General features: G+C 41.7%; 1 protein-coding gene across 2 annotated transcripts in view; it reads right to left on the bottom strand.

Annotated features, from left to right (window-relative positions):
- The window catches only part of LOC111871304 (activin receptor type-2A), a 41,759-nt gene extending 27,432 nt beyond the window's left edge, over nt 1–14,327 (bottom strand). Inside the window, exons 1-4 of one of the 2 annotated variants that reach the window (XM_033754203.1) lie at nt 13,476–14,327; nt 10,599–10,783; nt 9,822–9,978; nt 4,252–4,394 (exon numbers count right to left, since the gene is read on the bottom strand). In XM_033754203.1, coding sequence (XP_033610094.1) covers nt 4,252–4,394; nt 9,822–9,978; nt 10,599–10,783; nt 13,476–13,530 — 540 coding nt within the window. In that variant the 5' untranslated portion in view covers nt 13,531–14,327. The remainder of the gene's footprint in view (nt 1–4,251; nt 4,395–9,821; nt 9,979–10,598; nt 10,784–13,475) is intronic. The other variant, XM_023864308.2, reaches the window with a different exon arrangement.
- Nucleotides 14,328–24,222: the final 9,895 nt, after the last annotated feature.

Here is a 24,222-nt window from a genome sequence, read left to right as displayed (position 1 = left end):
GCGGCCGCGTTTTGAATGGGTGGTAGGTTAACTGCGCGGAGTTGCTGAAATGCCTTTTGTGTTTTCAAACGTGGAATATTGTGATATGCATTTTGTGTGTGGATTTTGCGGTGGCAATGCACGTGCTGCTGTTGAAGAATAAGAAAGGCGTTTTCCCGATCAAAGGATTACATGTCGAAGTGTATTTACACGAATTCACCAGACACTGCATGATACTGGTTCTCTTCTGAGTGTTTCTGTGCACTCTGAAAGGGAGGATGTACGAATGATAAACACACGAGAGAACGTTCTTGAGATGGTTCAGAGAAGTCCGTGTCTGTCCACTCGTAGAATGGCCTCTCGCATCGGTGTATCACGTATGCAGGTGTAGCGAACTTCACATGATGAAGAGTTGTATCCTTACCATGATCAAAGGGTACAACATCTGGAACTAGGCGACCATGCTCAGCGTATGGATTTGTGCCACTGGATAAAAGCTCATCCCGAACTGTTAAGCGTCATTTTATTCAGTGATGAGGCATCTTTTACCCTGGACGGTGTAAATAATTCATGAAATGTGCATACGTGGTCCCATAATAATCCACATGAGATAATGGAAACGAAATTTCAAAAGAGATTTTCCGTGAATGTACGTTTAATACAGTTACGTAGTCTGTTCATACCATTATGCGCACTCAGCCATGTTACGTCGGCGCTTGCCAGTCATGTGTCATGTATAGTGCTTGGAAACCTAAGGACAATTATGACATGGCGAGCAAGTATCTTGCACTTCAATTTTATGGCTTCATGTTACTCACAAGTTAGTTTGATGTTACGTACATTATTAACATTACAGAAACCACATATTCCTGCCAGTTTTAATATGTATTTTGTAATCAACAAGTGTGTAACACCAAAGTTTCACACTTCTCTGGCCATTATCTCCGTAACCGTTCAACTTTGGACATAGGTGTTTTGGGTTATATCGGCATACTTTAACACAAGGAACACCCTCCCGAAGTCTGGCACATTCCTCCTGGGACACCCTGTATATTGCGGCGTTTTTGTGTCCCGCTGGGTGTGCTCCTTGCTTACTTGTGTTTATCTGTGATCTGTCATTGCTTCACTACCTTCATTTAGAAAAAAAAAAGTCCTACAGTGCAAAATGATAACACCACACCCAATGGTGACCTTTGGAAAACAAAGTGCTCAGTCATAAAGTTCATAAGAATTCTGAGTTTCCAGTAATAGTTTTTATTTACATTTCCCTTCATATGAAAACGCATGTCACTGGTCATATACAGTTTGCTGAAAATATTTGGTACCACTGGCTGCAACCCCAAAAGAACCTGTGCAGAACTGGAGATGATTTTATCAGCCAAATTTGGTCCTTGAGCAGGGTGGCTGTTCTCTATGGACCAACATTAATCTAACGCACAATTCATCTTGCAGCTAACTCTGACAAACTGAGCAAGGCATTATAATGCTGAACTAATCACTCACGGCTCTCAATAACAGACATGCAAAATCACAATGCTTCAAATGTACTGGCGTTATGTGGAGCTACAGGTGATATCATGGCCTTCTCTGAACTTGTAGTATGGAATTTTATGAATCACACCACAACAGTGCCATGGTATGACACAATGAAAATTCTAAAATGCTTTAAAAAATTGTGCTGCATCACTATAACTCATCTACTTTAACAAACCATTCTATAAATGCAACATGATGTTGTAAGTAGACTATAAAAATCCATTCTGAACCCAACTGATCTCTCAAACCTGTGCTTCAGGGCTATAATGCTCCAGTCATTATCACTAAGCATGTGCAGCTATTTTACCTGCAAACAAATTGTTTCAGTTGCTTCTCACGGACTCTATACTACACAGTCAAATATTTTTGGTATATATTATTCCACTCAAAACAAAAATTTCTTTCGGCCATTAAAGCATGTAACATGCTTTTATACAGTGCATTAGAGAGAAGTACATAATATTACATACAAATACAATTTCACACTTTTAATTTAATGCTGACTTACATGGATCAGACCAGCAGATTTATAAGTGCATAAATTCCTTTCAAACTATACAATTAACCCTTTGACGTGGTCATTTAAATTCCGCGGCCGCGGCTCCTGCGGTAATATATTCAGCCGGCCATTTAAATTTTGCTCGAAAATTAATTATTCATCATTGTTCTTAAATTCTATGAGATAGGAACATGAAACTTTCACTAAAATGATCTTAAAAGGTGGTTTTATAACCTTACCTTATAATATGAACCCCCTTTATATCTTCAATGGAAGCAGGTTGTTTAGTATTTGAGCAGTGAATGGTACGCTTTGAAGGATGAAACTTTCACTAAAATGATCTTAAAAGATGGTTTTATAACCTTGCCTTATAATATGAGCACCCGGTATCTCGGCTATGTAAGCAGGTGACGCCTTGAAGCATTAGTCTAAACACAGCGCTGGCTCATATTCACCAAACCAATACTGCGTATCTTTACTTTTGCTTTTTTTTTTCTAACCACACTTCTGTGCGGCCCTGCCTTCTTCCCCGTGGTGGGAATACAAGTGGAAATGTCCCTCCGTGAGTCGAGTCGTATATTTTGACAGATTAGCTGCAGTAAATTCAACCTTTGTGTTATCATAAGAAGGGTTTGGTGCTTCTGCGTTTCAGATTCCAACCTTTTCGGCTCCCCAGATGTCGTAGGGGTGACCACAGAATTCATGAATTTATTATAAGAACTGGCTGGTATATAGAGGAAGAAAGCAGAGCTTAGCTGGCTCAAAAAAAATAGTTATGGTCATCCCTCGAAACGACCACCAAGGTCAGTACGATAAAATGGCGTCAACTGGAGCGATAATGAGTACTTTTCCCTCCCCCACACACATCCGTATCGTCTCAGGGGGTGACCACAGTGTTCTGCCTTAAATTGTGGCGTTTTTCTCAGAACTGGGCCTTTGTACTGTGCGAAATCAATGGATCATGCGAGAATAAATTTCTGGACAACCCTATTCTAAGAATTCCAGTTGAGTGTGTCAATGTGGCCAGCTCAGGGCAATATGATATCATATACAACAGTAAACATCACGTCTCTTCTGTTTATATCTTCAAAGCAAAGAAAACACGCTTTCATAACAGTACAGCTAGAAACCGCTCGCCAGAACCACAGGAACTTTGCTGCAAGACAGGCATATGTAACGATGACTTGGCGCAGATAAAGTCGTGTCTTATTTATACTCTGTTCTACTGACAACAGGCCAGCGAAAAATCTAACAATCTACAGCAAAACCATCAATTATTATGGGCGTTATAACATAGGTGTGCAGCTGAACGAAACATACACGTCGAACCCCCCCAGACGATTTAAATCCCTGACGAAATATACACGACGAACCACGGCAACGGGTTAAAATGAAAATTTTAAACCAATGGTTCTAATGAATTAAAATTTATGCTGCCAACTGACAGTAGTACAGTTTGTTAAGTGTGTTCTGAAAGGTTCTAAACTGAATACAGAAACTAACTGTATGAATTCATGTTAATTACTTACCCACTATTGACATGCAAGCATTGATGTGTGCGTGGAAAAAGAAATAAATATATGATGCAAAATTCAGTGTCACAAAACAAATGTTTTACATTTACAATCATTAGCTGTAATATTAGATCACCTAATACTTTGCCTGCCAACCCATTTCACAGAATTACATGTGAAATGCTAAGACTACTTGATGGTAAATGCAACTGCACTGAAAACGCCGTAACACTTTCCTCTTATGACCTTCAAACCTTCCTTCTAAGGAAAGAGGAATACAACTACTTAACAATGAGCCTGTCTTTTTGGCTGTGATGGCATTAACAAAAGTACCCCAAGCCAGTGTTGTCAGTTTGTAGCATTCAAAGAGTTGGGCAACAAAGCTTGTGAAAGCTGACTGATACATTCACAGCCAATGCAAACAAATTTTAAGAGTCTTATGCTCGGGGATATAACACCATGCACTGAAAGTCAATCAACATTTCAGAGGAACATGTCACCTGAATCTATCTTCTGGGTCGACGAATACATCAAGCAAGAAAGAATGTGACTGGCTTGTCATTTGACCATGAAAATGGATATGAAATGTTCCTCTGAAACATCAGTTGACTTTCAGTGGACTGTATGGCATTACATCCCAGAACACAGAACTCTTCATAACCACTGTTGTGATAACCCCAAACCCAACATAAAAACGTTATTAAGACAAATACAATGGTTTACCTCATTGAAGTAAGCAAGCTTCCGCTGACGGTAGAACCAATAGACAGCAGCAATAATGATGGCAAGAATAAGGACAGGCACCAATGTGTACACCATTACATCCAGTCCATCCTCACTTATGTTCGTAACAGGCTTCGGAACTGCTTCAAAAATTGAAGTCATACAATTAATGAATTCAACTGAATACCAGGTGAGATAATTAAACAGCAAATTTTATGCTTCTAAGCAGGAACTTACAAGGCTTCCACCACATGTTGGAGCAAGTGACCCTATGTTTCAGACTGAGGTTGTGTTTCTGGTCAAAGTGTTTTACTGGCATGGTTCTTTTTAGATGCCAACTGTGTCTCATGACCTCTCAAAAATATGGGTTCCGTTGGTCCTCCCTGTACAACTCTGGGATAGATGGCATAGAAAATACGGTCTCTGACAGTTCCTCTATTGTTCTGGGCATACTGGCAGCTGCGGGAATGTGTTTACTGAGCCACCGCCTAGCAATGGGCATCTTGGTGGCTCTTCTCCAGCTCTACTATTTCAGCTTTGAGATGTTGTTATGTCAATAAAGGATATGAATTTGTTACAGATGTCAGTTGTATTACAAATGCAAAAATATATGTGGCAGAAAGACAATTTCTTCTCCTAGTTGTAATATTAAACATAAAAAATCCTTGTGATTCCTTATAGGAACATAAAGTAGAACAATGTTCAAAAGTGAGGGATCAATCCAAGTCTTTACACATATTCAGCAGAAACACAGCATCTAGATGCCATTGTCTTCAATGTAAAATAAAAGGTACTCTATAAAATTAACAGTTACAATGAAAAGCAGCTAAAAAAATACTGAAGCACAAAGCTGCAAATGTTCTCTAGACATACCTACATCTAAAAAAGTCTTTTGGAGAGTATTACAATATTTAATGATTATCTTTAAACTGAAAGAGTTATTCAGTGTCAGTTGATAGGTATAACAATGAGTTTAATTGGTCTTAGAAACAACTTTAGCCTAGTTTAGGGTACTATTCCGGCATTTGGATGGAAAGATGGTGGAAAACCACAAAACACCTCAACCAGCATAGACAATTCACAGGCTGGATTTAAATGCTGGAACCACCAAGTATGAAGTGGGAGGGCTAACCAATAAACTGTGATTCTTGGTTTCTGTAGCAGTGATGGCAATTACAGATGACAGAACTATGGGTGTGCGTGTGCATGTAAATTTATGGTCATGTCAGCATCCAAGACTATTTGCAACCGTCTAAAATTCATGTATCAATCAACCAATCATTCAGCACACGGCAAAATTACTATAAACAGCCAAACTGTAAAAGGGTGTGAAAATAACATCACAGATAAAATCTGTTACAATAATCATTAAAAGATACCAGGTCATAGACAGGTCTCTCATTAAACTTCTAAAAATGGGTAGGTACAATAAAACAAACAGAAATATTTCTGCAGCTCACAAAGTTCAAACATTAAAATTATATCAAATAATGGGACCTAACAGTGATCACTTCCAAGAATATTGTGCAACATGCCAAGAACTTATAAGGTAATAAGTAATGCAAAGGGTATTCAAGAATATGTAAAACAGATGACAGAAACATATTTAAGCTTACAGCATCGTAAGAAGTAGGAAAAAGAGAGGATAACGAAACAAATATTTCTCAGTATTTTAACTGAAATTCAAAAAGGGGAACTCAGCATTCAAACTTACTTATGCACATTGTATTCTTCTTAATATAAAGAGGATACAACATAAGTTTCTGTGTTTATAACAAAGGTGGAACATACTGTGGCGGTTGGAGAGCAGAGCAACGGGTAGAAGAGAAACAGTTGCAGGACACAAAGAAGATAGACTTGAAAGGATTCTGACAATGGTGTATACTGTACTTCTTTTGGCTTATTTTGGACTTCACCCATCGTCTGGTATGCAAAAGACAAAAAGACAAAAAAAAAAAAACACGACGTTTCAGAGACTGGCTCTGTCTCCGTCTTCAGGTGTATAGGGAAGGATAAACCTACTCAGTTGGGCACCTTAGAAAGAGCTAGTCTCAATCACTGGACCAGTGACCACCTGAAGACGGAGACAGATCCAGTCTCCGAAACGTCATGGTTTTTTTTGTCTTTTTTTCTTTTACATACCAGACGATGGGTGAAGTCCAAAATAAGCCAAAAGAAGTACACAAAGAAGATGCTGCAAAAACAGTCTCCAAAGAAAAGGAATGGGGGTGCACCATTAGGCTATTCGGGACAAACAGCCTTAAGGAGGGAGCAGTGTGACATATTGCGCAATGGAGGACACCCCATCCCTACCCAGCAATGACTTGCCGGGTGAGCCAGCGTTCCGTCCCCCCCCCTCCACACTGTGACATGGCATGCAACGCCGCTGTTGACACTGTGTCAGGCAACAGCGGTACTCATTATGTAACAGGCAAACACCGCGACTATATAAGGGAACTACACAGCTGCCGAAGGCAGTTAAAGTGTATCAGCCGCCAAAGTGAGTTCTCAAGTCAGCAGTGAACGAGTTAGTGTGTGATCAGCAGTGACACAGTTGGAGAATAGCAGCAGTCGCGGAAAGAAGAACCGGACGTGTGTGTAACTGAGTAATAATTGGGAGTGTGTGATACAGTGACACTTGTATAGCTCACGTATCATAATTAATACATGTAGACTACTGAGGACAGAGTGAAAAGATTAATGCGAATTGGGTTATAAAGTGTGAAACCCCGCAACAGTGTTGTAACTAATTGTAGCCGAGACTGGTAGGTTGTTAAATAAACCAATTAACAATCCAAACGGCATCCTCAGCAAACAAAACACGTTACACTGGTCAGAAGTGGGATCAGTTCGGATTAACCGGATCAAACTTAAAACACTGGACTGCACACGTGACCGACAAGGAAAAATGGAGTCGCAACAAATGATGAAAATCCTGCTAGCCATGCAGGCAAAGGCCGATGCCAGTTACGAAGAAGCGAAGATCAACCAGGCAAAAGCGGATGCCAACAGAAAAGCCGATCAAGAAAATTTACTGGCCAAACTAGAGGATGAGAGACAGGCCAATAGGAAAGCATGGCGAGAAGAGATGGCCGTCGTGACAGACAAATGGGGTAGCGACAGCCACATGGAGAGGATGGCCTGCCAAGTGATGGAGGCACGGCAAGAGGAGAAGGAGCCGTCCTCACTGGACAGGAAACCTGAGGCGGCACAAAAAGTAGAGGTCCCTGTGGGAGACGCCGAAGTAATGCCGGTCGGAGAACCGAAGAAAAAAAGGCGCAGGGACCGACACCTGGCCATGGAGCGCCGCCGCCAGAAAATGAAGGATTCAACGCGGGAAATTCGTGAACCCCAGAAGAAATTGGCCATCGCCCACATAAGGACAACATGCCGTTCTGAAGTGATATGGAAAACGCAAATAGACCGGAAGGTATCCCTGCTAGCCATGCAACCAAAGGCCAATGCCAGTTACGAAGAAGTGAAGATCAACCAGGCAAAAGCGGACGCCAACAGAAAAGCCGACCAAGAAAATGTACTGGCCAAACTAGAGGATGACAGACAGGCCAATAGGAAAGCATGGCGAGAAGAGATGGCCGTCATGACAGACAAATGGGGTAGCGACAGCCACATGGAGACGATGGCCTGCCAAGTGATGGAGGCACGGTGAGATGAGAAGGAGCCGTCCTCACTGGACAGGAAACCTGAGGCGGCACAAAAAGTAGAGGTCCCCGTGGGAGACGCCGAAGTGATGCCGGTCGGAGAACCGAAGAGAAAATGGCGCAGGGACCGACACCTGGCCGCGGAGCGCCACCGCCAGAAAACGAAGGATTCAACGCGGGAAATTCGTGAACCCCACAAGAAATTGGCCATCGCCCACATGAGGACAACATGCCGTTCTGAAGTGGTATGGAAAACGCAAATAGACCAGAAGGTATCCCACCGTGCAACAGTGAGACGACATAGAAGAGACACCCTCAGGAAAGAACGGACACATATTCAGGATGGGCACCAGAAGAAATACGTCACCATTCGCAGCAGGTTGTCCCTCTGTGCACGAGTACGACCCAGGGGACACATCATGGGGATCAACCAAACTTGGAACAACATTGCAAGAGGAGCCCCCAAAGGGCGGAGACTTCAGGCGGAACCGGAGAGCAACATTAGAATGAAGAACGAATACACAAGACAGCAGCTGCATCCTAAGAACGAGAACAATACCCTGATAAACAGAAGTGCAGGAAAAATGAAGTTAACCGAACAGAAGCTTAAGGAAATGCATACAGGGTTTGTGAAATCACTATACCATAGGAAGAGAAGTGGTCCACACTTTCACCAAGGACTCAGAATAGGTTTCAGCAAATTCGGAAATCATGCCCCAAACTCTCAGCACTGTGACTGACATTAACACACCAAAGCAAATGTATCAGGAAGCATGTACAGGAAGGGGTTTGTGTGTGTGTGTGTGAGAGAGAGAGTGTGTGTGTGTGTGCACAGGAAGTCACAGTCTGACAGTGTAAAGGTAAAAGGTAAAGTTGTCCCCATGCTTAATTAAGCACCTCACCATGAATGTGTGTGGGGGAGTGGATGAAGAGTTGCACAAATTTTTAACTGTGGCATTAGATGGAGATGAGTGGTTAGCTTCAAGTTCCAGCCACTTTATGCTTGGGAAAGTTCCTTGTACCCACTGGATAGGATTTAGGGGCAGCCCAGGGCTGTTCTGGACCCTGTGGGCAAGATAGACATCTCTTGTTCTTGTCAGGAATCAAACTCTGATTCCTCAGCTGCCAAGCCCACAGCCTAACCACTACACTGAGTTATGCTGGATCATAGCCTGGCAGCACTGGACTATATAGGAAGGATATGTTTGATACGATGACACTACAGGTATAAAAAATCTAATTATTACATAAAAAAATACATACAAATCAAGTTAAAGACTGCAGACTATTTGTTGAAAGAACAGTTATTTTTTTGTAACCTACTGTTAACTCAACACTGCAGCCACAGAAATAAGTTAAAAAAAGTCAGATGAAGAGTAGGGATGATGCCACTTGATGCTTACTGCCTTCCTGCCTTGTCATATTCCCCTCCATTCCATTCCACACTTGTCAATGGCAAAGGGTTTTACCCGACCATCCTGAGGCACATAACAGCTAGACAAATGGAGCGGAATACAGGGAAGTATGCTAGAGGCAGCATCACAGCTTGAGACAATATTTAGACGATCAATCCATGCGACCTCTTTCTGTGACTTCAGTAAAGTCCAGCATTAGCTGAAACTGTGGGAGCCCAGTCTTTTCAAATATAATAGGGTCATAACCACTTCAGACAGTCATAATCAAAATACAACAAAATTGGTATACCAATAGAAGAAAAAATATCATTTCAGTTTCGTTCAACCAGTTACAGCAATACCTCTTTTCATGCGTGCTTATACAAGGGAACAAGATACCAATTTGCATTACTAGAATTTGTGCCCATATGTAAGAGAACAATTATCTTTCTTAATTCATGAACTAAATTCAATAACCTACCTAATTCAGAGGATAACGTCCAGAAGTGAAGCTTACCACTGGGTGGAGAGTGGGTAGAGACAGGCTCCCAAGTAAAGTTTCGGTTGCACATGTCACCTTCGCAGCAGCAAAACATAAGAGCTTTTTTTGGCTCCTCCCGCTTCTCGACACATTTAGGTTGGTCATAGCAATCAATGTTGTTCAAAAAACAACCCTGTGAATACAGAAACACAATACAGTACATACTTCCTGCAAAAAAAAAAAAAAGTTTAAAATCTCTGATTCTCCATAACCTTGCTTCAGCATGTATAGATTCTTTTTATATTAAATATTCTCTTTATCCTGTCCTTATTTCAGAGATGCTTTTGTTTACTGCAGTTTTCTGTAATTACTCAGACAGAAATGCCATAACTCATTACATTTTTCTCTCCTGTTAAAAACCTTCCTGATGAAATCAAGATTTTTTAACTCAAAAACATTTTAAAGTTCACCTTTAATGTGTGGGAACAGATTCTTTTAAATTGCCTAATAGTGTGGGGCTGGCAGAGAAACTCTCACATGGGAACAAAAATTTATCATCCAGGAATTGTGGACTTCAAATCTCTCTGGTGTCCAGATCCTTACTCAAAGGTAATGGCATGTGTGTGCATATGCCTGTGTGTGTGTGTGTGTGTGTGTGTGTGTGTGCATGCACACATACATTTGTATCTCAAAAGGAAGAGACTGTAATTACCTTTCTAACCTAACATACATTATCAGGGAAAAGTGAAGAAATATATTGGTGTGAATTTTACTTGAGTATAAATAACACGCAAAAATAAATGTTAAAATCACCTTAAGTTTGATATATGGCTTTCCCATGCTATTATTCTGCCACAGCACAAAGCAATGATTTCGCTTTTCAGGCTCAGGCTGTTCACATTCTTGAGTCTCAAAACAACCTTGCTTGGATTCCTGGCATAATGTGTCATTGTAATATTCGCAGCGAGCAGTGGTTGCAACATTGCTGCTTGATGCCCCTACAGATCATAAATCATAAATATTTCTTGTAACAAAATGTTAAGGATGGTGAAAACCAGCTACAAGAAGCTTCACAGCTTTACATTGTAAGACTATGCCATAACACTACCCAGTTCTCTGAGAAACAAATTATGTGCCAACCTAATGCAGGATGGGCTGTAGCACATATAGTAAAACCCATATTTAAGATTTCTTTAGGAAGCAGCAGATTCAAACGACACTGAGGAAAATCTTAAATGGAAGAAATTCAACATTAACATCATAGACTTGGGTTAAAACTGGATATTAAATGACAGAAAACAAACTGAAGAACATTAAATGTGGGTTTCACTGTCACTCACTGTAAATATAGGCCTGCATTCAAAATCAGTAGCTCTTACGAATCCATAGATTATATATTACACTCAAAAAATCATCCAAAGCTGAACAGCACGATTTTCACAAATTTTTATAATGTCAATCACTAGAACTGTTGGCTGTGGGGTATAATGATCATGTGCACTGTCTTGGAAGGAAAAAGGAGGTGGGAGAGCAAGGAAATACAGAACAGCCAGTGATGACAAATGCAGCATCGCGAACAATGGTGTTCAGTGAATTGTTTTATTAACTGTACTTACACTTGACTCAGCTGTTATATTTAGTAAAAAAAAAAAACACTATAGCCTACCGTAAGTTTTTGGGAGGTAAGAAAGTTAAAGCTATCCCTGTAACAGGCCGTGGTGACCCACAGGGTTGTGAGATGTTGAGGCTCCCACATTTTCTTGACAATCAGGTCACAAATGGTAGTGTGGTTGTCAGTCTCATGCACCATCCACCGTTTACCACCCAGGAAGATTCCTGGTACTCATTTCTGCTAGAGGCTGAGTCAACCCCAGGGTCACACTGCAGCTGGAAGGATTTGGTCAAGTAAAAAATCCAATGACCTCAGCAGGACTCGAACCTGCAACTTTCTCAGTTGTAGCTACGCTACAGTGTGCCCCCTGTTGAGAGGTAACAGTAACAAATAATACATGAACAGAGTAAAATGTGGATGGAATACAACTACAAGCCATACATCATACATGTCATGAAACTGAAATGCCTTTAATCACAGATCACTGAATAAATTCAAACATCCAATCCAAATCTCGTCCTGTAAGTCACAAACAAACCCTTACATATGACAATATATACAAATGTTTAAGGTGATGTGACTCTACAAAACTTACTGCAAAGCTCTGAAATGATGTAAGGTAACAGAGCAGGATTCAGCAAACCGTATTCACACGACACCTAATGCTACACTTCAGAAGGAGATGTGAGAGGACAAAGGCAAGTTGTAAGAACTTAACAACTGGAATCTTACTACTAGTAGAGTCAACCCTGACAGAAAATCCTAGGTCCCCTATGGTAAAGGAAGTTTGACATGTAAGATTTGAGGCTTTCACGGCGGTGACTATGAAGAAAGCGGTCTTCTGGGATCACATATACATGGTGCCAAATCCCAGAAGACTGCTTTCTTCGAAGTTTGACATGTCACCGATAACACCATTAAATAAGAACTTCTGGGAACTAATCATCTACCTTCCTTTCACAACAAATTATATGTAATATATCCATATACACCCATTTTAAATGCATGAAATCCTAATTTCACTACATAATATTTACATATCGAAAATTTGAACGAGAAAACTGTCCAGTTGACACAAGAGATGGTACACAATTGAACAATAGCAATAATAATTGCTACACAGCTTTATCATACCATTAAGTTCATTATTTGATAAATAATTGTCCTTTTTTTTTCAGGACCAGGATAAAGTAATTTCCTACAAACAAATAAACTCCGTGGCCCATAGTCCGCATGCAAACTATACCAACCGCCGTTTGTCAGTGAAGTTAGTGCCAACTTTTGTGGTTAGAGGGTGTCACGTGGTCAGCACAAATGGATCCCCACAGCCGTTACTCTCATTAATTGGATCTTAGCCATATAACAATTATTTAAAGACTCACTTTAATGACTGCAAAAAAAAAAAGCAGCAGATCGCCCAATACGGGCCGAAACATGCAGAGGAATTAGAATCATATGATAAGCACAAATTCAATAAAAGTTATGGTATCTGATGGTATTCTATGTTAATTCAAAAATTTTCCTAAAAGGAAATGGTAGCGCTAATGATGACAATGATGATAATTAGAACACCACAAGCAATTTTTAACATATTTACAATTACAATTACAAGAAAATTATTCCAACTCAAGCTGGATTTGATCCTACAACCATTTTCATGCCAATCCAGCATGTTAGTCCATAAGCCAAATTATTATTGGATTATGAACTTACATTACCTAAACGTATCATTAATAACACACGATTTGTAGGACTGGAAGTTTGTGTAACAGGAGAGTAGTTTTCAGGAGTTCTGCTCAGAATTTGTTATAATTATTCTACACATAAAATTTAAAGGTGCATTTGTTCTATTTGAATTAATTACTTCTTTCTTGATGTGTCTGGTAAGCATACATACAATTATAACACAGCGAGAATGCCACCATTTGAGAAAGTAAAGAGGTTGAACTACATGGGTGCTATATTGTAAAGATATTCCCTACATTTATTCTTCCTATTCTATCCCAGCTGGTCTACTACAGGCTCTAAAAAGGTACCTGCAATGCATAGAGAAAATGAAGTATTATAATTAAACTTACCAAAACATACAAACAGCAGAAATAACAATGATTTCAACTGAATCCAGGTAAACATTGGAACAGTGTTGCACTTCCAGCGTTGCAGCAAATTGGAGAACTTTAAACACTTCAGGGAAGACCAACATCAAATTGAGCCCAATTTGCTATCTGAAATATGGTCATCCTCTTAATAGGCCTTGGATCAACTCAGCCTTTCAGTACCCTTAGGCATTAAAATTTGTACTAAATGATCTAGGCCTTATTGCAAGTATTCTCGGTTTATGATGCCTATTTGTAATAAGCTCTGTGCTTACATCGTAGCAGAAGTGGCCCCATCCATTAAGACAGGCCTGGGATAAGGATGCAATCTCACACGGCCCCTAGTCACGCCATGTGAATTAGCAATTATGCAAGACAGTAACTGGTTACGTATGTAATTCTACTACAGACGGGAATAAAATTCTGTACTGTTTGTTTTTCACACACCACTGATTCGCTTCAGTTTAAACAGTCACATTTATAATACATCTTGTTTCGTTTGCTATACAAGGTGATAGCTTAGATGTCAACACTGCCTTTTCGACGTCCGGAGTTTCATCCAAGAATAATATACAGGCGAATGTACATACGATGTTACCTAAATTGACAATCAAAGCAATATAAAAAGCAAAGACTTCTACCAATGTATTCACTACAAAATTCACACCTGCCCTAATATATCTTTACAATGTGACAAAAAGGAATTGAGCTGCATGAAGGTAGATGTTTAATTTAAACCCTGAGAGTCTGTCAGTAATCTTGCGAACTGCACACACGCAGCACTTCCCAAAAAAAACACACACGATAAACACTTTTCTCATAATAGGCAATATGGCGTACTTTTTTGCAGCAAAACATGACCTCCTCCGAAAATTCCCATGGTTCCTTGAGTTATGGTCGCTCGTATTTAATAGGCCTCCCCATTTTCTCCTAGTATCTTTCCCGTTTTGCATGGGTCTATGGAAGGTAGTCGTTTCTTTGCCATTCGTCACTTTCTTGGCCGTTCTTAACTTTCAGAATGTTTGCCGTCTTATTTTTCTCTCCGTTGTGTATTCCACTGGGAACCGGGATAGCACTGATCTACGGGCTGAACGGCGAGGGTTCGTTTCGCGGCAGGGGTAAGGAATTTGTCTCTTCTCCAATGCGCCCAGACAGGCTCAGGCGTCCACATAGCCCCATACCCAGCTTCTACCCAATTTGAACAGGAGGCTAATTCCCAGGGGGTAAAGCGGTTGGAGCGTGAAGCTGACCAATGACTTGTATCCAATTTCCAGGTCAAGAATGGTGGAGCTATACCTCCACTCCCCCATATGTCTTCATGGCGTGGTGCTCAACTAATTAAACAGTGAGACACCTTTTCATCTTTTGTTTTCCAATAAAAGGGAACCCCATCTTGTTTTAGGTCATCCCATACGTTTATTTCTTTGAAGTGTAATTGGAATGCCCTTATCAGTATTATTATTTAAGCCTTTATTTTTACATGACCAAACCATAGGGTTCAGCTCTCATGTAACTGTATTAATGAACCATAAATTCTCACTTCCACAAAAATTACTTTTCCAGTTCTATACCTTATAAAACATTTCATACCTGCTACTTGGATTCTGTGTTTGTTTCCCTTTGGAAGGGTCAATGCTTTAGTGCTGTATACTGAAATATGTTTAAAACACATTTTATACATGCTTTTGCATTTCATTACTGAGGATGTTTGTGAACAGGCTGCTGAGGAGAAAATTTAGAACAAAGAGAGATGAAGTGGGGCAGGGGGTTAGAGAAAACTGTATGATGAGGAGCTTCATGACTTGTACTCTTCGCCAAGTATAATTAGAATGATCAAGTCAAGGAGGACGAGATGGGCATAGCATGTAGCACGAATGGGGAGAAGAGGAATGCATATAGGTTACTGGGAAAGAGACCACTAGGAAGACCAAGACTTAGGTGTGTGTGCAATATTAAAATGAGTCTTAGAGGGACGGGATGGTATGGACTGAATTGATCTGGCTCAGGATAGGGACCAGTGGAGGGCTCTTGTGAACATGGTAAAGAGCCTTTGGGTTCCACAAAAATTTTGGGGACTTCTTGAGTAGCTGCACAACCGGCAGCTTCTCAAGAAGGGCTCAGCTCCATTAAGTTATAAATTTTTGCATTTCTTTAGGATCTATCAATTCCTTAGAGTTTGTTTTAAAAAATTATTAAATTTTGCGCTATTTTCAACAGTACTATCTTTTAGGATGTGATACTGTGTAATCTTGGCATATCTTTGGAAATGCTTCAGGTTACCATATTGCCTCCATGTTCTGGGCCTAAGATTAAGCCCAGAATGCTTACCATGAGGGAGGCAGACCATTCCTCCACCATATGAAACACTACTGCTAGACGATACAGTATCGCATCCAACAGGATAGAGTTCTTTGTCATGGCTGGGAGAACTTCATATAGAACTATCTTGTATTCTTTTTACCTCTCTGCAAGACAGCAAGTCTGCTAAAGCACCATGGAAGCATTGATTTATAGTTTCTGGATGCAATTCAAATCCTCATCTCCTACTTTTTCTAGTTATATGAATTAACGTAGTCGGTATAGAGACTGCCTACGGGCCTGACAACTGAGGTGTTGGAATTCAAGTCCCAATAGGGTCAGAATTTTCTCTTCTCCTATCGAGTGGGTACTGGGGCTTTTCCCCAGAGGTAAAACGGCAGGGGCATGATGCTGACCATTCACCTCCAGCTAGTGTTGAGGTCAAGAAAATTTCTATCTATTCATCCACTCCCCCATACACCTTCAAGGCTTAGATAAGCTTAGATAAGCACAGGGATAACATTATGAATACATTTCATTTCTTTTGAGCAATGAAATACCTTATCCTGTGAATGACATTCATCCAGCATTACTATTTTTAATACAGGAAGCAGTTCATAATTATATTTTGCTCTGGACAAATTTCTAGTCTATTTTTAAGGTCAGCAGTATTGTATAGTATATTTATTTCTTAACAAACTATGTTATTTCTTTTGTTCATTTCTTCCTTTACAAATCATAATTCCTTTGCCAAAAACAAGTGCATAGGATATTAAATGCTACATCATGTGTTACCAATGAAAGTGATGAGAGCTTAAGCTGATAGCTATGTTTTACATAAATATAACAGATTATTTAGTGTGGTCCAATGCCAAAGAAATAGAATTATTTAATTGTTTAGCAGTTAACTCAAGGAGGATGAGATGGGCAAGGCATGTAGCACAAATGGAGAAGAAGAGGAATGTGTATAGGATATTGGTGGGAAAGCCAGGAGGAAGGAGACCACTGGGAAGACCATGTTGGGTGGATAATATTAAAATGGAACATGAGAGAGATAAGATGGTATGGTCTGGATTGGATTGATCTGGCTCAGCATAAGGACCAGTAGGTGGCTCTTTTATACATGGTAATGAACCTTTTAGGTCCATAAAATGTGGGGAAGTTCTTGAGTAGCTGCACAGCTGGCGGCTTCTCAAGAGGGGCTCAGCTCCATGAGTGAGTGAGCAATTTTACTATTAAATCACACATATGATGAGAACAGCGTTTTATATACACAGCTGGCAGCTGTTTGAAACTGTGCCATCTAAAGCATGAAGATGTAACTAGTTTGCTGTTTTAATGGAGAAATGAAGGCGATAAAGGAAGAATTAAGAGCGAAAAAAAAAATTAAAGAAAGGATTTGTTGTTGAATTTCAAAAAACTTATTACCCTTCTTATCTACAATTCTCTTTCTCAGCTATCTTGAATATTTTTCATAAGTGAACTAGCAGTAACCAGATTATTAATTAAATACCAACACTTTAATTTATTTACATATTTAATTTCATTTGATGCATTTGCTTATATGACTTAGCAAATGGGTTAACTTGTCAGAGTATCTTGTCCAATCATCACATTACTTTGGCCAGACACCAATGGTATGATTTGTTTCTAAGCCATTTTAGTGTTGCTTTAGTAGAGCTGACTATATAAAGATGTCCATATCCACTCCTATTGGCCTCACTTTGATACAGTGGTGAAACCAAATCTAGTCGTTTATCAAGAATCAGGATGGACCACTTCCCGGTGACTTAATTTCTGCATCCACTGATGTCAATGCCACTGCCAAGTTGTACACCTGTATATGTTCTCCTTTGTGTGTATCCCTTGTAAGCAGCTCTCATGTAACAGAGCCATCAAGTGACACCTCTACTGGGGTTCCTGCAAAGTCGTTGCATCTGGAGAGAAGCAGAAACATATCCAAGCATTTTATACATATTGTGGCATTCAGACCTGTTGATAGGCAGCAACCACGAGATAAGCAACACTGCAACATCCCGCAGACAACAGAGGAATGGTGTTTTCTGCACAGTCCACTAAGCAACATTTGAACAGCAACAAAGGAACAGTGTTTTCTGTGCAGTTGGTGCAGGACAATTGGAGCAATAATCTAGCTGTGGGACAGCTGCCAGCCGGTAAAGAACATGAACACAGAAGCTGAGGACACTGGTGGGTTCTGTCATTGGGCAATGACTGGTGAAGACACGCCAGGCTGAGAAGACTTATATGTGCTGAGGTGAACTGCAGTGTGTGTGAATTCGCGATTGTGCTATAGTTACTTGTAGTTACATACTAACTGTTCACTAAATCTAATTACACAATTGATTCTTGTAAGAGACACTGGCAAGCCTCTTCACCGACAGCGGTTTAACACTCAGTTCATTACGTAACCCCTTGAGATACTGTGGAGCACATATCTGAGTCCGTGGCAAGTTCCTCAGCCATATGTTGAAAACTGTGAAACCCAGCAATAGACCACACGCCTATTTCGTGACGACTTTCTGGAGGAACCTATTTTTTTATACTTTCGTGGGGTGGGGTGAGACTGAGTCCACTTGGTACGTCAGCTACTAAGTGGCCTATTGTACCAGTCCCAGATGATACGTGTAGATGGTGGTGTGGAGCAGTCGGTGGAATGAGGATTGGCAGGGAAGGACACTTGCCCCAGTGCCACTTTGCCCACCACAAAACTCACATGACGTGATTTGGGATCGATCCCGGGCTGCCACGGTGGAAAGCCAGCGACTAACTGCCTGAGCTATGGCATAGCGGCATGGCCTTGGAGGAAACTACGGAGAAATGTTAAAGTTTAACAAGTGGAACACATATCGAAATTTACTGCAAACTTGTAGGATCGTATGGAGAAACAAAGTAACTCACGAAACTGTGAAAAGTTGACACTGTTTCCATTCCTCGGCTTCCCCGAAATTAACACACGTTCTGTAAGTCTATGGGCGTAACCATTCATAGTCGGCTCTTCTGAGCACGGTAAAATCGTAAAGTGACTTTGACTTTTGACCCAGGCAGAGGCATAAACTCAGCAGTGGTCAAGCTTACGACCGTTCATGTGACTAAGCTGCCGTTGTAGCGTAAGATATGTAAGTTAGGCATAGTCTGCTCTGTGAGGCTTGTACTGACAGAGGACTTGTGTGTAGTGCAGAAGGAAAAATTTTCAATGACATGTTATACGTGCGAAATATACACTTGACGAAAGGCCAGGTCTATTCATAAGAGACAAACCCATCTTCTTGTCAGAGAAGATGTTACATAAGGGCTATAACAGCAAGAGTTCGGTTGGAAGAAAATCTCTGGTCGTGGTCCTCAAGGGTACTGACGCCAAGTCGAACTGATTGGAGGTAAACCACCAGTCGTAAAGTAACTCTGACTCTCACTCAGACTGACCAGTTCAGTTGTCAGCAGTCAGTTGAGGGTTGGCAATCGAGAGTTGAACTCTGCAAGGGAGGGTGAGAAGAGATGGCGCTGTAGTTGAGTTGTCAGTTGGAAAGAGTTGATTTCCGAGATATTCGCCGGACAGTAACGATATGAAAGCGGGAAGCTCAGAAATCGCCATTGTGAGAAACCGTTCTTAGGAAACGGCTGCTGAAGAGATAGTAGGCTGCAGAAAGGCTTAGCTTGTGAGGCTGTGATTTCTGAAGTGTGAAGATCAGGGATAGCATTGCAATTACTTGTAGTTCCAGGTGTCGAGTATAAGTGGTCAATAAATCCAATTAACCGAACCATACCCCGCCTATATATATCATTCTGGTCATCATCAGTAATCTGTCAGACGACAGGTCCACAGTCTCTTCCAAAACAGTTTCTCCACTTAATGCGATCTTCTGTTTTTGGAAAGAGACTATCCAGGAAAAGTGATAATGTGGTAGTTTTTCCATTTGCTTTCCACATCGCAGTACAACAGCCGTTCAAACCACTCTGGTCACGCCTGTTGCTATACGAACTTGAACCATCTCGAGCATCATTTGCTCTGTGCTTCAAGTCGCTGCTGATGACGCTGCTTCCGGCATCAGTTTTTGGTTTTTGGTGTCTCTCTTCGTCTGATGCCTACCCTTTGACCCGTCCAGCGAGGGAGGCCCTGCCAGCAGCTACACTACCGCTGGTATAGCTCTCAGGGTCCTTGGCATACTCAAACCCCCTCACCACGATATGGTTTCATAAAAAAAATGGTTCAGTATTCAAAAGTTGATAAGGGGGAATTAACAGACACATAGACAGGAATGTGATCTCATAGGCCTATTTCTTTTCAAAATAAAGAAATAGGCTAAAACCCGAATCTATTCCTTTACTCTAGAGTCTGTAGCGAACTGTGGAGCGGATTCGTGGCCTGTAAATAATGACATATATATGAAATTATTACGAATGTACTTTTGGACAGGATGTGGAATGAAAACACTTCATAAAGAATGCGGAATGAGGTATTTAGAGACCCGGATGACGTGGGAAAGCAGTGGAAGATCGATATATAGAACTTGAGGTTTACACAGCGGTGGTTATGAAGAGTTCTATCTTCTGGGATAGAACGCCGTGAAGTTTCGGACGAAAATATCACCTCCATTTCAGGGTCGAAATATACGTTAAGAAAGAAACCAGCGTGAAGCAGGTAGCATGCAGAGATTTGGTTTCTTGCTTAACGTATTCTTCGACACTAAAGATGGAGGCGATATGTTTGTCTGAAACGTCGGCTGTCTTTCAACAGACTCTCTTTTTCCTGTTGCTCCAACTTTGGAGCATATGGCATCCGTGTAACGATTTGTTTCACTTCAATACCTTACTCCTTAGACAGTCGGTAGGGGTCCTTGTCCGTGGCAGGAAACTGTTGTTCATAGAATTGTCGCATGTTTGGAATCCAGAAGCCTTACTTCTGTGGGAACTGCACACATTCAAGCAAATGTGACAATGCAAGTATCTTTGCTTAGCAACGGCGAGTAAACAGCTGTTGCTAGGAAAAGTGAGTAAACACATGTTGCTGCGCAAAGCGAGTTAGCAGCTGTTGCTAGGCAAAGCGAGTGTGGGATCGTCGATTTTTGAAATGACAACCACTTGAAACTCTTGCATATATATTGAATTTTTTGAACTGAATTTACAAAATAGCAGAACACGGAATATATGTAGAATGTTCAAGCTTTAGCTGGCCCTCTAGGGGCAGTTAGTTCCACCGCAATTTCACTCCTCTGTAGTGGGCCGAGTTCACGGCCGTTTAGCTGGCCGGTCTGGACGGTGAGGCAGTGCTGTGCGCACCGGTAGGGTCGGCGAGCTCGGGCGGTTGCTGGGATTTCGGAAGATGCGTTCGCTGGAGACTGGCTGCTGCTGCTTCGGTTGCTTGGTCACTGGAGACCTGCGGCAACTAGAGCTGAAGTGAGGAGCTGATGTCTCGGACGACCGATCGCAGTGTACAATTGATGGCTGAACGTGCTGAGCCGGATGTGTTCACTGCTCTTGCGAGTTCTGGGCTCCGCCTTTTGTACCATGCTCGGTGGGAGGAGCGAAACTTGCGTTTGAGGGGCAGAGCTCTGATGGGCGCAAATTTGCAGTTCGTGCTTGTATAAATATGAATGAAACGTCCGGCAATGCGATGTTCACTAAGGAGTGAGTGTTGTCTAAAAGACCGGTGGAAACAGCGTGCTATGTGGGATGTCCCCACACGAGTAAACAGCTCTTGCTAGGCAGAGCGAGTAAACGGCTGTTGCTAGGCAAAGACTACAACAATACGGACAGTATTTCTATAGGTCCGACTCTAGGTTGTATAAGAAGATACACTGAGAGAGGAAAGCAGCTTTTCAGCGCGGCTACAGAAGCAATCTACAGTGTTAGAAGCAGCTACAAAAGGAGCAGTACAGGTAAATCTCAGTGAAACGACAGTAGCCTTTCAGCATTGGAAATACAGAAGCAATTTACCGTGTCAGAAGCAGCTACAAAGAAAGAAGCAATACAGGAAAATGTGTCAGGCGTCTACAGTTTTAAGCAGCACTATGTTGCGGTTATTAACGATTATAAAGAGCTTCAAACGTTGGAGATGGTGGAGATGGTTGACAGGGGCCCCGGATAGTGAAATGAGTACAGTTACAACACAAAAAGAGACCTCAGACTTGGAGAGAGCAGAAATGGGGAATGGACTGGCACATGCTATGGAAATAGTCGATGCCTTAAGATGTGATTTGAGAACAGCTACAACACAAAAAGAGACATCAGATATGGAGAAAGAAGAAACTGGGAAAGAACTGGCACGTGCTTTGGAAAAGGTTGAGTCCCAAAAAATTGAATTGCGAACAGCCGCATCACAAAAGAAGACTTCAGACATGGAGAAAGAAGAAATGGGTAAAGAGCTGGCACATGCTATGGAAATGGTTAAGGCCCTAAAATGTGATTTGATGACAGCTACATCACAAAAAGAGACATCAGATATGGAGAAAGAAGGAATGGGAAAGAACTGGCACATGCAATGGAAATGGTTGAGGCCCTACAAAGTGAACTGCGAACAGCCAAATCACGAAAAGAGACCTCAGATATGGATAAAGAAGAAATGAGTAAACAACAGACATTTTCTATGGAAAAGGTTGAGGCTCTAAAAAATGAATTGAAAGCAGCTACAGCACAAAATGAAACCTCAGACTTGGATAGAGCAGAAATGGGGAATGAATTGGCACATGCTATGGAAATGGTCAAGGCCTTAAGATGTGATTTGAGAACAGCTACAACACAAAAAGAGACATCAGATATGGAGAAAGAAGAAATTGGGAAAGAACTGGCACGTGCTTTGGAAAAGGTCGAGGCCCTAAAAAGTGAAATGCAAACAGCTATATCAAAAAAATACATCGGATTTTGAGAAAACAAAGTTTCACGGAAGACTAGAAACTGCTATGGAAGAGTTGGCCACAAAAAATAGGGCTACAGTCAATACGGAAACACACACCACAATACATTTGCTGGGACTAAATAACTTGGTAGTACTAACAAACGAACTGACAGCTGGAATCAGGCAGTTGTGTGACATCCCTCCGGAAAAATAAAATATAAAAGAGACTTGAAGAGACAGGGAGAAGAAACCACATCACAGAAATATACCTCAGACTTGGATAAAGCAGAGATGGAGAAAGAACTGTCACGTGTTTTGAGAAGACTGAGGCCCTAAAAACTGAATTGCGAACAGCCGAATCACGAAAAGAGACCTTAGATTTGAAGAAAGAAGAAATGGGCAAACAACTGACATATCCTATGGAAAAGGTTGAGGCTCTAAAACGTGAATTGAAGAAATCAACTTAACAAAAATGTAAGAAAACTAAGGAACAACAGAGCAGTGTGTTTGGCACGCATTTCCTCACACAGTATTTTAAGAAGTCTAGACTTCAGAGGATTTGTCTTGATAACACTGACGGTTTTTACAACCGTCTGCTGATTCTCCATTTTAGCCATCACTATTCTCTCGCTCTGTGCGGGTATCACATGGTCCTTTGACACTAATAAGCTAGAAGGACGGGGTCCTGCCCCAGGACTCCATAACGATACTTCTTCTTCCGCCAGACGCAGAGTTTGGCGCCCTATGACCACAGACGCATCATAGGCGCGCAGTATGTCCAGTCCCAGGATGAGCTCATCGGTGATATTCGCGACGAAAACCCACATCGTAATAGGTTGGCGCCCTAGGGTAAGGGTCAACAGAACTTCTTTCAGTATGGGCAGGGATCCTCCAGACACGGTCTGTAGCGAGAAATCTGGATTTGGCTGTCTTTCAGGCCATCCGGCGGCGATATCCGGTCTTACCACCGTGACGTATGCTCCAGTATCCACTGTCACCTGACACGGCTTATCACCGACCCATCCCTGGGTGACCAGACTGGTGTTGGCTTTCTCCGTCATGTCGGTGAGTGCGTAGTGTGGGGGCCTTAACGCATATGCCGGCGTTCGCCCATCTCCGCCGGCCGTCGCTCGTTTCCCGACGGTTGGTCCTTTCTCCAGCTTGTTTCCCTGTTGTTTCGGGGTCGCCATTCTGGTTTCTCCGGCGATTCCCGCTTATTTCTTGTAGGTCCTTTTCGGTCCTGGTGCTGTCTATTGTCATCTCCCCGTTGGGTGGGGAACGATCGGAACTTTGTGTTATCTCCGTGAGGTCTGGCCGCTACCAGTACCGCCTGCAGCTCTAGCGCTTGTCGGAGGGCCTCGTTTACCGTCTTCTCCCCTCCCAGCAGCAGCTGGAACTTTATATCGGCATCTCGTATTCCGTATGCGAAGGCTTTTCCTGCCTCCCTTCCTATGTGGTCAGCAGGTAGATTGGGGTAGGATCGACGGGAAAGGAGTTCAATGGCCGTGGCAAAATCTTGGAGGGATTCTCCAGGCCTCTGCGTCCTCGTTCTTAATTGGCAGTGGTAAGCAGCTGCAAAGT

The sequence above is a fragment of the Cryptotermes secundus genome, unplaced genomic scaffold (genome assembly GCF_002891405.2).
Source record: "Cryptotermes secundus unplaced genomic scaffold, Csec_1.0 scaffold1116, whole genome shotgun sequence".
Classification (NCBI taxonomy): Eukaryota; Metazoa; Arthropoda; class Insecta; order Blattodea; family Kalotermitidae; genus Cryptotermes; species Cryptotermes secundus.
This window is presented reverse-complemented; position numbering and strand designations above follow the sequence as displayed.